A 16,444-nucleotide genomic window follows, 5' to 3' on the forward strand; every position below is an offset into this window, starting at 1 on the left:
ACAGCTTTCATTTTTCAAGAAGGCTTTAGGAAATAAAAGCTGGGCAATGATAGGCTTTGCTTGAGTCTATAATGGTCTAATTTGCGCCAAACTGATCAAAAGTCGCACAATGTTTGATAAATCTGACACGTCTATAAGATTAATATTTCTGTTAGACACATAGACCACACATCCAACATACGTTACTGCAAGGGACATGAGAAAAGTGTGAATTTAGAAGCAAGATGCAAACTTGGGGATTGCAACCTGAAACTTAAAGGGGTTGTACCACAAAAGACATTTGTGGCATAACTACTGGATATTACATAGAGGTTTGGTACTCGCACCTATGTCTAAAATGAGCACCTTTGCCTCCAGTCTCCAGCTCTTACCTTGCCAGGAGAAGACCATCTTCAATGGTCATGCTTATAAAGCAAAACAAAACAAATGCAGATCTCTGCATTCCATAACACCCACAGAAGTGAATTGGAGTTACAGAAACAGTGTAGACCGGTGAGCTACACTGTGTCCATAACTCCCATTTACTTTTACAGGAGTTACAGAACCGTAGTTCACCGTTCTACACCATTTCTCCCATTCACTTCTATAGGTTTTATGGAAATAAGTTTCTTTGTAAACCCAATCATCGAGGTCAGTCTTATCAGTGAGGTCGCAGCAAGGCTGGGAGGGCTCATTTCAGAGATAGGTACAGGTTCCAGAGGTGGAATTTGTAGCTATCAGATATCTATGGTATATCCTGTGGATGTGCAATAAATGTCTTGTGTGGGAAATTCCCATTAAAGCTACTTTTTATTTATTTATTTATTTTTAATAACTCCAGGTAGCCACTAGACAAGTATATCATTTTTCTATGTTAAAGGTGTCCATAGTCTTTAAAAGTTTCACATGCATTAAAGAGCCTAAAACTTTATTACACAATTGCTGCACTATCATTCTGCTAAGCTTTCCACTACTCTGTATGTATGTTCCATGTAATGAAAATGTTAGTAATTGTGTTAAAAAAGAATGGCCTTTTCAACTTTTATATGAAATAGTTGAACTGTAGACTGCTGTGACTACTATTGTGTTTCTAGCATTAATGGAGTTGTACCAAAATTCCATGTTATCCTCTATCGACAGGCTAGAGCAGCGGTCCTCAAACTATGGCCCGCGGGCCACATGCAGCCCGCCAAGGACATTTATCCGGCCCGCTGCATGTGGCCCGCGCTGTCGCCTGGATCGCTCACTAACGGGGAATCCGATTCCCCGTTAGTGAGCGGATCGCTGCTTTCAGTTGTATGTGCATTTGCACATACAACTGAAAGCTGTCAGGGGCAGTATGAAGGAGAAGGACGCACCGCGGCGGCTCTTCATGGGTAAGTATGACAGTGTGGGTGTGATTGTACTGATGAGCATATAATATAGTGGGGGGAGGGTACTGATGAGCATATAATACAGTGGGGGTAGGGTACTGATGAGGGGGGAGGGTACCCCCCCCACTGTATTATATGCTCATCAGTACCTCCCGCCTGTATTATATGCTCATCAGTACCCTCCCCCCACTATATTATATGCTGATGAGCATATAATACAGTGGGGGGAAGGTACTGATGAGCATATAATACGGGGGGGGGGGGGTGTACTGATGAGCATATAAAACAGGGGGGGTACTGATGAGCATATAATACAGGGGGGTACTGATGAGCATATAATACAGTGGGGGGAGGGTACTGATGAGCAAATAATACAGGGAGGGGGTACTGATGAGCATATAATACAGTGGGGGGAGGGTACTGATGAGCATAAAATACAGTGGGGGGGTTACTGATGAGCATATAAAACAGTGGGGGGTACTGATGAGCATATAATACAGGGGGGTACTGATGAGCATATAATACAGTAGGGGGAGGGTACTGATGAGCATATAATATAGTGGGGGTAGGGTACTGATGAGCATATAATACAGTGGGGGTAGGGTACTGATGAGGGGGGACGGTACCCCCCCCACTGTATTATATGCTCATCAGTACCTCCCGCCTGTATTATATGCTCATCAGTACCCTCCCCCCACTATATTATATGCTGATGAGCATATAATACAGTGGGGGGAAGGTACTGATGAGCATATAATACAGGGGGGTACTGATGAGCATATAATACAGTGGGGGGTACTGATGAGCAAATAATACAGGGAGGGGGTACTGATGAGCATATAATACAGTGGGGGGAGGGTACTGATGAGCATAAAATACAGTGGGGGGGGTTACTGATGAGCATATAAAACAGTGGGGGGTACTGATGAGCATATAATACAGGGGGGGTACTGATGAGCATATAATACAGTAGGGGGAGGGTACTGATGAGCATATAATATAGTGGGGGGGTACTGATGAGCATATAATACAGTGAGAGGAGGGTACTGATGAGCAAATAATACAGGGGAGGTTACTGAGGAGTATATAATACAGTAGGGGGGGTTACTGAGGAGTATATAATACAGCGGGGGGTACTGAGGAGTATATAATACGGTGGGGTGGGGGGGATACCGATGAGCATATAATACAGTGGGGGGGGTTACTGAGGAATATATAATACATTGGGGGGTACTGAGGAGTATACAATACAGTGGGGGAGTACTGAGGACTATATAATACAGTGGGGGGTACTGAGGAGCATATAATACTGTGGGGTGGGGGCATACTGAGGAGCAGGGGTGAACCTAGCCTTTTTGCCGCCTGAGGTAAAATATTTTGGTCCTCCAGTGTTTTGACGGACAGTGAACTGGCCCCGTGTTTGAAAAGTTTGAGGACCCCTGGGCTAGAGAATAACTTATAATAACTAGTATATATATACTAGAGATGAGCGAACAGCGTTCGATCGAGTACATGTTCGATCGGATATCAGGCTGTTTGAGATGTTCGATTCGAATCGAACACCAGGTGGCAAACTCACTAAAAATTGGATTCTCCTCGCACCTTCTCTGGTGCTTTTTTTGCACCAATAACTGCACAGGGGAGGTGGGACAGGAACTACAACAACGGAGGCATTGAAAAAAAATCGGAAAAAGTAATTGGCTGGCTAAATCAGGTGACCTCCAATTTATACGAACAGTGGATTTAATATCCGGTTCATATGAGACTGTGAACTATGTGACTGTGAGACAGGGATAGCTGTACAGGCAGGGTTAGCTAGGGATTACCTTTATTTAGGTAGGAATGTTACTCACCCAGCTCTTTGGGGCTCTAACTGGTCGGGATCCCTGTCAGCTTGCGATATGCGCGAGCTGACTTTTTGCCAAAGGAATGCATTGACCAGAGTTGATTGGCCGAATGCCATACAGAGTACAGCATTCGGCCAATCAGTGCTGGTTTTGCCGGAGGCTCGTCTGTGAGGAGGCGGAATCTAAGATTGGACCAGAATGGAGACTGCTGTGGACCGATCTTAGACTCCGCCTCCTCCAGCAGAACCAGCGTTGATTGGCCAAATGCTGTACTCTGTATGGCATTCAGCCAATCAACGCTGGTCAATGCATTCCTATGCTGAGATGTAGCAGTGCTGGCTGTGCACTCAGCTAGACTACTCCGGAGATGCATCCGAGCTGAGCGCATGGCCAGCACTGCTACACCGGCAGAACCGCTGCTACACCGGAGAACCGCTGAACCCTGCTGCACACTGAGCTCTGCTGCATCAGAGATGCGCTGAACCCTGCTGCACACTCAGCTCTGCTGCATCTCATTTAGGGATTGATTTTGGTACAACTCCATTTACCTATATACCTGGGGCAGTTTTTTTATTTTATTTTTTTTATGTAGATTATGAGCCCAGTTGCCAGCAGAATTAAAGAGCACATACCACATGTGGAATAAGTCCAAAGAAGAAGATGCCACTAGGACTGAAGTAATTCATCTCCAGGATTCAGAAAACAGGTATTATTTTGGGGGTGGAGGAATGGGGATGAGATAGATAGATAGATAGATAGATAGATAGATAGATAGATAGATAGATAGATAGATAGATAGATAGATAGATAGATAGATAGATAGATAGATAGATAGAGTTAGGGCTAGTTTACACAAGGCAAGATGGCATCACATTTTGATGCGGAATCTGCCTCAAATTCCTCTGCCAAAAATGGCTCCCATTGACTTCAATGGGAGCCACTCGCTTATTTTTTCCACTAGCTAGTAGCAGAAAAAAGAAGTGAGCTGCCCTATCTTGCTGTGGATTCCGCGGCCGAATCAGCCACAGATGCCGTGGCTTGAGGCCCCTAGGCACATTCATTTGGGCCTAATCCATCGTGGAATGCCACGAAGGAATGCCAGTGCACTGGGGAAAACACCCTTTAATGGATGATGGCAGTCTGGAGCATCGGAATTAACCAAGCTATTGGTTGGGCTATCTTCCTATATTCCCATTAAGAATGAAGGAGTTTGTAGGTGCATTAGAGGGGATCTCTTCAAAACTTGGTACAGGAGCTTTGAAGTGAAGTTGTAGTGGGTTATTAGCTGGTATCTCAATGCTAGAGTGCTAGTTATTGATGGTGGGTCTAGTGAGCAAACGGATAGCTATCATAAATGGATCATATCTTAGCTATACTTCATCAATCACTAGAATTATAGAGCCACTTTAAGCCTAAAAATTCTCCTGTAATGAAGAAGTTAATCATTTCAGAACCCATCAGGAAATAAACTGCACTTCTTGCGGATTCTCTCTTAGTGCTTAATACTTTTCTCGGTCTGTCTAAGCTGCAGGATGCTAGCTGCCTGCAGTGTTGTAGGTTGTTATGGCTTTTCTCTAGGTACACAGTTGTAACACAAAGTTAATGCCTTTCCCCCCTATTTACAGTTACAATGCAAGTTGAAGAAAATATAGCACAATTATATAGATAACTGCAATGCATATGAATGTGACAAATTATTATTGTCTTTATTATTAGTAGTAATATTCAGGTAGCGAAGCACACAATAACAAGGAGTAGTGCAAATTCACTGATGTTAGACATAAAATGATACTAACCTGAACAGTGGATTCAGAATTGTCTGTATTTTCTGACATTTGGATAACAAGCATGTTTTGCAGAATAAATGCAGCCTGGAAACAAAAAAAATAAGATCTCAATACTGCCATCTAGCTAAAATTGCTTTCAAGTACAGTGACCAAATGGAATGTGATAGAAAAAAATAGTTTCAATCATTCTTGGTGATAAAGAACTAATTGACAAAGAACATTCCAGAGGGTATGTCTTCTGAATGGGTGAAACATTTAAACCTAAAAACGAATTGATAAGGAGCACAGAGCGAATGATATCTAGTATCTAGTCTTCCTTAAAAGTAGGGAAGATTGTTTTGTTGATCATCACATAACTGCTGAACTGTTGGATTAAACCGAAGAACCCTCTGATTAGAAAACGTCCCAACAGAGTACCCCCAAGTAGTGATCTCTTCTAAATGACTTATAACAATCATGTAATGACCTTCAAGTAGAACATAATGGACCCCACAGTGCCCCTGCACCCAGTGATGTCTATATTACATGCTGCACTGCATGCAGGCCTCCCTGGCCAGGATGGACGCTCTTGCATGACTGTGGGCACTATCCTTACTTTCAGCACTGATGGAGGTGCTCATTGCAGTTACCGATGCCCCAAGAGTGAGTGGTAAGCGGCATTCAGCACTCACCACTATGCTCCATGCTTCTTTCCTGCTCTGGGTGCCGAGTGCTGATGTCACATCCGACCCCATAGCAGAGAGGAAGTGTCGAGCAGAGTGATAAATAATGAATGCGGCTTACCACTCGCTACTATGGCGCCAGTAACTGCAATGAGCGCCTCCATCAGTATTGATGGAAGTACAAATTTTGATTCAAAAGAAAGGAAGGTGCCCACAGCCATACGTGAGCATCCATCCTAGTCAGAGGGGACCTATATGTAGTGCCGAATGTAATATACACAGAGGTGAACCTAGCCTCTCTGCTGCCTGAGGCAAACAATACAAAAGCACAACTAAAAATAAATAAATAAATAAATCTACAAAAACTGTTCGCCAATTTTGTGACTGGAAGTCGATGTCATGATAATATGACTCTTTTCATCAACAATAGTGAAGGAGTTGCAGGGTAACTAGGTAATCTTTGGTTGTGTGATGGTGAAACACCTAATTAAAATTGTAGGCCACGTCCCCCATTTGCAGATCAAAAAAATCCCTTATTTGGCCCATACACAGTATAATGCTCTCTTTACTGACCCCCATAGTATATTATCCCCTTTACTGGCCCCCGCAATGTATTATTCCCCTTACTGGCCCCACCACATTATATTGGCCCCTATACTGGTCCCAACACAGTATAAAGCCCCCTTTACTGCACAATTTGCATCAAGCTTGATCCTACCCGATTTTTTTTGAAAGATTCGGCTCGGCTCGAACCCAAAACGTTTGGGGTTTGTCACCCACAAAACACTATAATATTTTGGGGTCTCCTCAGAGCCAAGAACATAATAAGTGAATGACCAGTGGAGGTGAGTATAACAGACAATCCTACTCACCTCGCCTCACCTCTCCTGGGATTGCCACACCTGGGCAATGTACGGCCCATGGGCCACATCCGGCACTCTGTGCCTGACCGCCCGCATAGGTTGTAGGATAAAGGTAGATGATGAAGAGCAAGTCGGCTAAAGGACCTTTGATGACATCATCAAAGGTCCTTTAGCTCACTAGGATATGATCAGACTCGTTAGTGTGGTTGTGTTACACAGAAAAAGGAAGCTGCTGGGAATGGAGACTGATGGAAGATAAGGAGGAGAGAAGAGACAGTATGTGTGAGCAAGAGGGGGGGGACTGGAGGCAGATGTAAGGGGCAGTTTAACTGAAGGCAGTTGGAGGGGGGGACATTAAACTAGAGGCAGATGGAGGGTGATATCAAACTGGGGTGTCTGAAGGGGGACATTAAACTGGGGTCAACTGGAGAAGAATATTAAACCATGAGGGTAGCTGGAGGGGGACATATCTGCCTCTAGTTGCCCCCTCTAGGTTCTGTTAGTTTAAACTGGGCATGAGGAGAGGGGCTTAATACTGTGGGACATTTAGAGGAGAACATTGTAATGAGGGGGTATATAATGTTAGGGTGAATGTAAGAGCATTAGACTTGTAGGAGCACACGGAAAAATGGATGAGAAAGGGAGGAGTCAACATAGAAGTGGGTGGAGCTAAATGTATCCAAGGCGCGCATAGCCCTCTAGAACGTTTCAATTTCTCATTTGGCTGCATGGGAAAATTAATTGCCCACCCTTGATTTAAGCAGTCTTCAGGCGTCCTCTTCCAGCCTATACCCTATGTTACGACAATCACGTGAGGCACACCAATGGAACGATACTTTAACCTTGCATCGTCAAGATGGCAGTATGACATCAGACAGAGGCCAAAAGAGGCCCAGAGAGGACTAAGAGGTTCCACCAGATACGCACGAGAGGAGAGCATAACCAGGATAGGGGACAGCTTGCTGGCGGTCAGTTTAAAAAACCCATTAATTTAAATGGGTTTTTAAAACAAACTGCAAGTCCATATGCAGCCTCTCCGCCTGGAAACCGTTTTTTGTTTTTTTTTGCACGGACACAAAGTAGTACACATACACATCTTCCCGTGACATCACCCCTGCACTCATACAGAACACCAGCAACTGTCTCTCTGCTGTCTCAAATATCATGTCCTCACTCTATCTGAAACTAAATCTCTCCAAGACTGAACTACTACTGTTTCCACCATCTAATAGATCTGTCCCTGATATATCCATTGCAGTCTCAGGCCTTACTATAACTCCTACGCAGCAGGCCCGCTGCCTCGGGGTCATGTTTGACGCAGACCTTTCCTTCACCCCTCATGTTGAATCACTCGCACGTTCATGTCATCTCCACCTCAAAAACATCTCCAGAATACGCCCTTTCCTTACCAGAGATACACTAAAGACACTTATTGTCTCTCTGATTCATTGTCGCCTAGACTACTGTAACTCCTTACTAATCAGTCTTCCCCTTACTAAACTCTCCCTTCTACAATCTATTCTGAATGCAGCGGCCAGGCTCATGTATCAGGCTAGACGCTACAGCGATGCCTCTGGTCTGTGCCAGTCACTACATTGGCTGCCTATTCAATATAGAATAAAATATAAAGTTATCACCCTCATCCATAAGGCTCTCCATAATGCCGCACCTCCATACATTACCCTCCCTCATCTCTGTCTACCGCCCAACCCGTGCTCTCCGTTCACTCAATGACCTAACACTTACATCCTCTATTATCAGAACCTCCCACGCTCGTATACAAGACCTCTCCCGAGCTGCACCACTTCTCTGGAATACTATACCCCGGACAATCAGATTAACTCCCAATTTCTACAGCTTCAAACGCAAACTAAAGACACATCTTTTCAGACAAGCCTATCACAATTTCTAACGTAAACCTTTAACCTTCCTCTGTCCCCGCTCCCACATTTCCCCACATAATATGATGTCATCTCAGGACAACTTTATCTGTCCAAGCTCCATCCACATGTTAAAGGACACGACTGTTGATGGCTCATAAAGTTTTATGTTTGTGTAATGACAGTCACCTCTATTACAAAAGTGTCTGACCTCTGCATAAGCAATACCGCCCCTGCTACCTCTTGTGTCACCCCCTCTACCTCATAGATTGTAAGCTCTTGCGAGCAGGACCCTCAGTCCCATTGTGTGAAATGACTTTCTTTGTAATGTATCTGTCTGTATTTGAACCCTACAAATTGTACAGCGCTGCGGAATATGTTGGCGCTATAGAAATAAAATGTATTATTATTATTATTAGTACATGCAAGACCGCGGCTACTGATCTCGGGCATATGATACAGCAAAGACCTGGCAGCTATGGCAGCTGCTCAGCTGCATGTACTATACCCGACATCCACCATTGTATTACAGTGAATGTCAGAAAGGGGTTAAAAGCAATTACAAGTTCTTAACTAAAATGCTAGCCAAATGAAGTGAAATAATTTTTTCTGGTTATAGTTCATTCATCCATCTTAACATAACTTTATAGTGAAGGCAGGAGTGACACCACAGGCAGAACACAGGGCTTTGCATTAAAGAGACATTTTCAATACATAAAACAAGTCAGGTTCTTAGCATATCTTAATATGTGTCTCTCCACTGATTCCAGCGCAGTTGAAATTTTCTTTCTAGCCCTCACCATTCCCGAGTAGCAAGTACAGTTAGTTTTGGTGACTCTGTAATAACAGAAGGACAGTATCAGACAGTGGGGTGATTCAGAGCTCTAATCATAGGCAGCCAGTGTCAGAGCTCAGAATCACATCCCTTGCCTGCTCCTGCCAGACCTCGCCCTTCTGACAGTACAGAGCCTAAGCAGTATATCAGGGACCAAAACAGCACAGATTGCTTTGGAAGGATAGGGGCTAGAGAAAAAAAAAATTAAACTGTGCCAGAATTAATGGAGTGGTCTCTATTAACAAATGACAAGAACTGAAGTTGGTGAAGGCGGTGAAAGGTACTCATTGATGCTGGGCCTGGATGTAGAAAAAGCATTTGACATTGTCTCTTGGATGTATCTCTAAATGAGGCTACAATAGAAGAGCTGTAGCCCCCACTTTTCAAATCTTTGTCGAACGTCTACAAACTTCTGCTCAAACTGTTACCACAATTAATAGCCATAATACCCCTTTAAATGATATTTTTTTGTGGCAAACACCAGAGGTAACCCTACTTTTTAACCTATTCCTAGACCCCTTTTCTTGATCACCTTCACTCAACCTCAACAGGAATACATGGCTCTCCCTACCACTTAATGCTAGTTGTCACAATATTTGCCGATGACCTCTTTCTTGTTCTGCATGACCGTCGGGAGCAGGACCAATTGTTGGGATACCATACATTTGTTTGATTTTATAAATTAACCTTATTTGTCTTGGCCTCAAAAAGTATTAACACTTTGAGATATGCATGAATCAAAACTGCATTCCAGGAAAGAAGATCTCCAACACCTGCAATGTATGAACAGCTCAATAGCTCAATCTATCAACAGATCAATACTGAATTCTCATAACATTACAACTCCCGATATACAGTATTAGGTCTAAAGCTGCTTTGTACTTCTGTCCTGGCAAACATTAAATTTTGATAAGACGAAGACATAATTTAGAACAAAAAAAAAACATTATAGGTAGGCAAGAGAATGGCTCACCTCTCTACGCACCATGCTACATTCATACAGGTCAACAAAGATACTTAGTACTGTTCCCCATAAACCTCCAGAAATGTTCTGACAGCTGTCAGATAAGATAACACAGCCTTCTTTAATGGATGTCAATGCTGATCCAATAGCCAGACTGGTAAACCTCACCTAGAAAATAGTTAAAAAAAAAACAGTTACTTTTTCAAGAATCTGGAAACCATGAAGTATTTTCAATGATCAATGTTATTTTCATTCACCAGTCTGTAGCGGTTTGTACATATTTAATTGTAGGCCATCGAATGCCAAACAAAAACAGCAATTGTAGACCACTAAGACGACCTAAAACCACTCTAGCACTACTAGAAATTCCAATGGTAACATTCAATTTATTCAACCATTATATCTTGTAATACTTAGGAATGCTTCTAGCCCTTTTTCTGCCTGAGCCAAAAAGGAAGGAACACAATTCAACTTTCTACTCAACTGTGAAATGGTAATGTGCAGAGGAAGACTGTATAGATCAGTAAAAATGCTGCCCCTTGCAGTTATAAAAAGAACCAAAAAATGGCTATGTATTAGGAAATACTGAGCTTTTGTTCATAGAAACCTCTCTAATAAGACAGCTCTGTATATGCCCATGAGAACCATAAGAACACAGTTACTAATAATTACCGTTACGATATATTACTTCGGCTCCGATCACTCTACCCTACCGGTCACACAACATATGTGTTGGGTTTTCTGCCCCTTCAACTCTCTCATGTACCCATGATAACAAGTCAAGGAAAAATATAGGAATCTAGTTTTACTAAATATTATTGGGGGCGGGGGGGAATGAGACGTTTCTAAGTGGGTTTGACTTTTTCAGTGCAAATGGCCCATATATTCCTGGAGTCAGCACAGAGTACAGCCTGTATGTGTCTACCCCATCTATTACCCTACATGTAAATTTTAATTTAGTAAGGGTGATTTGATGTATTTGGCCGTGGATATTTTGTTGAGCATGTGACACCGTTATTATAATATTTTATGCTTGGTTACTTGATACCTGTGTAACCGCACAATGGACTCAGGCAATGCCTGAAAGAAGCAAATTACGGTACATATAATGTGGTCCAAGTACTGCTGAGATTTCTGTTATTATGAAGGGAAAAAAAACACTACTGCATGTATAGCCAAAGCTGAAAGTGAGTAGCATTTTTTTTTTCATTTTGGCACCTCAAAGCAATATTTGTGTCATTGTATTACATGATAAAACGCTTCATAAACCCCCAAAAGATCCTGAGTGATATCCTTTATACCAGGGGCCTACAATGGCTTCTGCAAATGTCTTTTTCATATAAACCTTCCCCAGGCTCCGAGCTTCAGTGACTTTCATTAACTTTACCAGAGAGTGATCAAGCCATGAATCAGATTGTCAAGAGAGTTGGCACCTCAGTTAGGCTACTTTCAAATGGCAGAGCCCAGCACTCAACCATGAAAAACTACTTTTTTCACAGCCAAATGCACACCTGAAGGCAGTCCGATTTTAGACGCCTCATAAACATGAGACTATTGAGAGATTTATTTTTTTTATGTGGATTATGAGCCCCATATAGGGGCTCACAATGTACATTTTTCTCTATCAGTATGTCTTTGGAGTATGGGAGGAAATCCACACAAACATGAGGAGAACAAACAAACTCCTTGCAGATGGTGTCTTTGGCAGGATTCGAACCCAGGACTCCAGTGGTGCAAGGCAGCAGTGCTACCCACTGAGCCCACGTGTTGCCCCACTATTGAGAGATTTGTGATCTTGACCTGGGAAATAGTATGTTCCATCTTTTAACGGATCATTGACATGACCATTAAGACAACAAAGTGAATAGATGTTTTAAAGTCTAAGGGGTTGTGTACTGGCTATTAATACAAAGGCTACTACATGGCTTATGAACCCTGTTATGTGAATAAGTCCTAACCAGATCACAACAGCTCAGTGTTCTATGGCCATAACAGTCCATCATCTTTCATCTGGATCACAACTTGACCAAAATAAATGAATAAAAAAAAAACCACGCCTTTTCCCGGCCAATCTTTGCATCATTTAATTGGTGCTGCTCCAGTAATTCCAGCACAGTTGGAATTTTTCTCTAGCTCTCACCATCCCTGATCGATCGATGCTGTTATCTTTGGTGCCTGATATTCTGTACAGGCTCTGTACTGTCAATAGGGTGGTTTCAGGCAGAAACAAGCAAGGGGTGATTCTGAGCTGTGCTACTGTCCACCTTTGAATGGAGCATTGAATCACCTTTGAATCAGGACTCTGTCTTTCTGACATTACACAGCTTAAATAGCACATAAGGAATCAAAAATAACGGTACTTGTTGCTCTGGAACCGCAAAGGGTAAAGAGAATATTCCAACAGTGCTGGAATCAGTGAAGCAGCACCTACTTACAGATGATAAGAAATTGAATTGGTGGAGAGGGGCAACACGGTAGCTCAGTAGTTAGCACTGCAGCCTTGCAGCGCTGGGGTCTTTGGGGGGGAGTTTGTATGTTCCCCCCGTGTTTGCATGGATTTCCTCCCTTTCTACAAAAAGACATACTAATAGGGGAAAAAAATGTACATTGTGATCCCTATATGGGGCTCACAATCTACACAAAAAAAAAAAAAGAAATTGAATTGGTGGAGGTGGTGAAGAGTCCTCTTTAAACTAAAGTATCATTTGCCTTATGTTTTTTTTCTTCACTATTTTTTAACTGAACTGATGGTACCTTTAAGTTTATTAAACTATTTAATACCAAGAAGCTGAAAAGCAGATGTTCACTGTAGCTGATCCTACCATGAAAGGTCAGAAACAAGTCAATGACATTTAATTACCAAGTAAATTAAAGATACATTCTATATTCTGTACAGAGGGTTCCCTGGAGCATTGCAGGGAAGAACAGCGCACACATCAGAGGTCCATCACATCATTTATTTAAAAACAGAGCAGCACAACTGCAGATAACACGCTGAATGTAATGTGCTTAAATATATTACCAGGCAGTATCTCGTATAACTCATGGCACAGCCAATACCACCTATACAATGTGAGCCACGTATAGGAATAATTACGGCATTTTATCAGCAGGTGGCAAATAAAATGTTACTTATATTATATTTTTTGAGTCTTCGATCTTTGACATAAGAAATAATAAAATGTTATATAGCTAAAGATGAAATGTCTTACAATACACTTTTATTGAAGACTAAATTTGAAGTCAGTTGATTGACATGGCCTACCAAGTAATAGGTATTAATAAGGAAAAACAAACGAGATAAAAAGAAAAATAATCTATAAAACAGCAGGAAAACAGCAAATAAAGAACCTAAATTATTCATAGTTAGGCACCTAATCTATATCACATTACAAAACTTAATTTCATGGAATACATGAACAAGGTCAAAATATCAAACATAACTTACTTCCAAAGGTTTACTTTGTACCTACCTCTGGATCTCGGTCTACCCACAAAGGTATCAACCACTCTAAGCCCAGCCTTGGTAGGACTTGCTCTTCGCTACCATGATCATAAGGTAAAGACCAAAGATGCACCCAATCCTGTGGGACAAAGAACAGTAGTTGTGGATGTGTCAGAGCCTCATACTTACCACAATATACTCATCCCTGTGAGATAAATACATGGCCTACACTGATGGAATTGACCAACAATACATTACGTACCTTTTAGGGCCCAAATCTTTATCTACTAAGTGTTTCTGCCTGCTTTTCTAAACGCTTTTTCATATTTTTTTTTTTGTATTTTCTTTATGTACAGTATACTATTGTTGGTGTCCGCTCAACAGTGTCCGTGGTTATTGTCCGTACAAGATTTTAACAACGGACACTAGCTTGTCCGTTTGCAATTTCCATTCACTTCAATGGGATTTTATCTTGAGTCCTTCAGTGTCCGTTTTTTTTCCTTTAGTATCCGTTTACAACCATGTCCGTTTTTTCAAGCGGACAAAAAAATTCTACATGCAGGACTTTTCTGTCCGTTTGAAAAAATGGACAGCAAGTGTGCGTTATTTATTTATTTTTTTTAACATTGAGGTCTATGGGCAACGGACATATAACAGCCAGTAACTGATAGCCATCAGGGATAACTGAATGCCTAGAGATATTTGCCTAGTGGCTTCAATGTATGTGATGAGAGGAATACTCTAAGGAACAATGGCCCCTTGCATAGTGTGAGCTCCCTGTGGGGCCATTAGCTTTAGGGCACAAAACAAAAGTAAGGGTCCATTCACACAGAGTAAAATGGCGCTTTATTTGGCGCTGAATGATGCTAGGTTCACACTAGTGTTCGACAGTCCGTTCTCAGCTTTCCGTCTTCTGCATGCAGAAGACGGAAAGCTGTCAGACCGGGTCCGGCCGTGAGCGGCGGTGAACGTTTTATGCTCTCCACCGCGGAACCGTTTATTTTAAACCGGACACAGAATACTGCATGTCTGACTGTGTCCGGTTTAAAAAAAACCGTTTCGCGGCGGAGAGCATAAAACGCTCACCGCCGCACATCTTTCAAACCCATTCAAATGAGTGGGTATGAAAGAGTCCTGCAGGTTTCCATCTCCTGCCTCTGTTTTGTGCAGGAAACGGAAACCTGCAGAATGGAGATCGGGCGCAGATGTGAACGAGCCCTTAAAAGCCTCCCATTGAGTTCAATGGGTGCTGCTACCTTTTTTTTTTTTTTTTTTCAACTAGCAGAATTTTCCGCTAGCGGAAAAAAAAGCTAGCAGAACTCATTGAAATCAATGGGAGGCTTTTTTTTTCAACGTAGAAAATTCCGCTAGTGGAAAAAAAAGCTAGCAGAACCCATTGAAATCAATGGGAGGCTTGTTTTCTGCGCAGAAAATTCAGCGCCAAATAAAGTGCCACTTTCCTCCGTGTGAATGGACGCTAGTATATTTGCAGACCTAATTCCTAGGTACTCACTAAACTCAGAGCACCTATCTAAAATAAACACTAACGCATTTCTCTGTTGTCATAAGTAAACCGTGATTTCATCAAAGGTGTCAGATAAATCAATAAGCTGATTGTACAGAAATCTATGGTTTTCCCTGTTCCCCCCACGACATTAGTATGTAGCCACGATCATTTGCAAAGAAGGGGGAGGTGATAGCCAGGGAAGGCTGAAGACACGAGCGGTGCTCAGGGAACATAATAGACTTCAGGTGCTCCATGCTGGATAATTTGCATATCAATAAAAGTGGTCTCATTCAAAAACAGCAGCACTGATCAATGAATGAAAGGTATGCCTGGAATAGCCTTTCTAAAGGCTATGCAAATATATGCTTAGTTAAAAATCTCTATAGCCAATGAGAGAATCCCTTTAAAGGGGACTATAATGCTGATAACCTTTTAAGTAAATGAGATTGAGCTTCACTAACAGCTACTACAATATGTATGACGTTGTGCATGGTAAATAATGAAGGTAACATGGCACCCACTGGAGAACCACAATCCCATTAGGCAGCTGATGGAAAGGGCTGCCAGAAATTGAATCCTACCTAATTTAATATTGATGTGATACCCCAAGAATAGGTCTATAATATTCTATATTGCTCAGGAAAATCTTATTAACAATACATTCATGTAAAATAAAATGCAAAGGAGTAGTCTAATGAAGATAATCACTGTCTATATTCAGACGTATGGATGTCATAATGAGGAGCCTGAATGGAGGACATGTCCATTCTGGAGGACTCTAGCCATCCATGTATTACAAAAACCGCCACTTATCTGAATGGCTGATATGTAATACTACAGTTTCTTTAGAAAACGTCTTACTGGGTGTGATTTGTTCCCCCAGCCCCGTAGGCAAATATATGACTTTGTCAGGAGGGGAACCTACATTCTGAGAGGAGTTGTTTCCGATCAAGAAAACCCCTTACGTAGAGATGGGGAAAGAAGATATCAATTTATGATCCTCTGATGTGTCACATGAGATGTGTCATCATGTCGGTAAGGTATGTAATCTCAAACCACCACAGATGTGTTTTGTCTCTGAACAGTGTCAAAAGGGTTGAAGTAAGGATTTCATTCATGAAATTAGTGAAGGTCCAAGATCTCAGACTCCTCTAATGCAATTATCCGGCTTTTAATTTATAAATTAATTTTTATTTTGGTAGAATCCGGAAATTTCACGTTCATGACCAACAATGCTTGTATTCTACTAGACGTTGTATAAAAACTATTGCATTTGGCTCTATTTTTTTTTTTTTTTTTTTT

General features: G+C 41.9%; 1 protein-coding gene across 1 annotated transcript in view; it reads right to left on the reverse strand.

Annotated features, from left to right (window-relative positions):
• RTTN (rotatin) overlaps positions 1-16,444 on the reverse strand; it is a 163,796-nt gene that overhangs the window by 45,248 nt on the left and 102,104 nt on the right. Inside the window, exons 31-33 of the mRNA XM_075270736.1 lie at positions 13,664-13,774; positions 10,200-10,358; positions 4,996-5,070 (exon numbers count right to left, since the gene is read on the reverse strand). Coding sequence (XP_075126837.1) covers positions 4,996-5,070; positions 10,200-10,358; positions 13,664-13,774 — 345 coding nt within the window. The remainder of the gene's footprint in view (positions 1-4,995; positions 5,071-10,199; positions 10,359-13,663; positions 13,775-16,444) is intronic.

This window comes from Leptodactylus fuscus, chromosome 4 (assembly GCF_031893055.1).
Source record: "Leptodactylus fuscus isolate aLepFus1 chromosome 4, aLepFus1.hap2, whole genome shotgun sequence".
Classification (NCBI taxonomy): Eukaryota; Metazoa; Chordata; class Amphibia; order Anura; family Leptodactylidae; genus Leptodactylus; species Leptodactylus fuscus.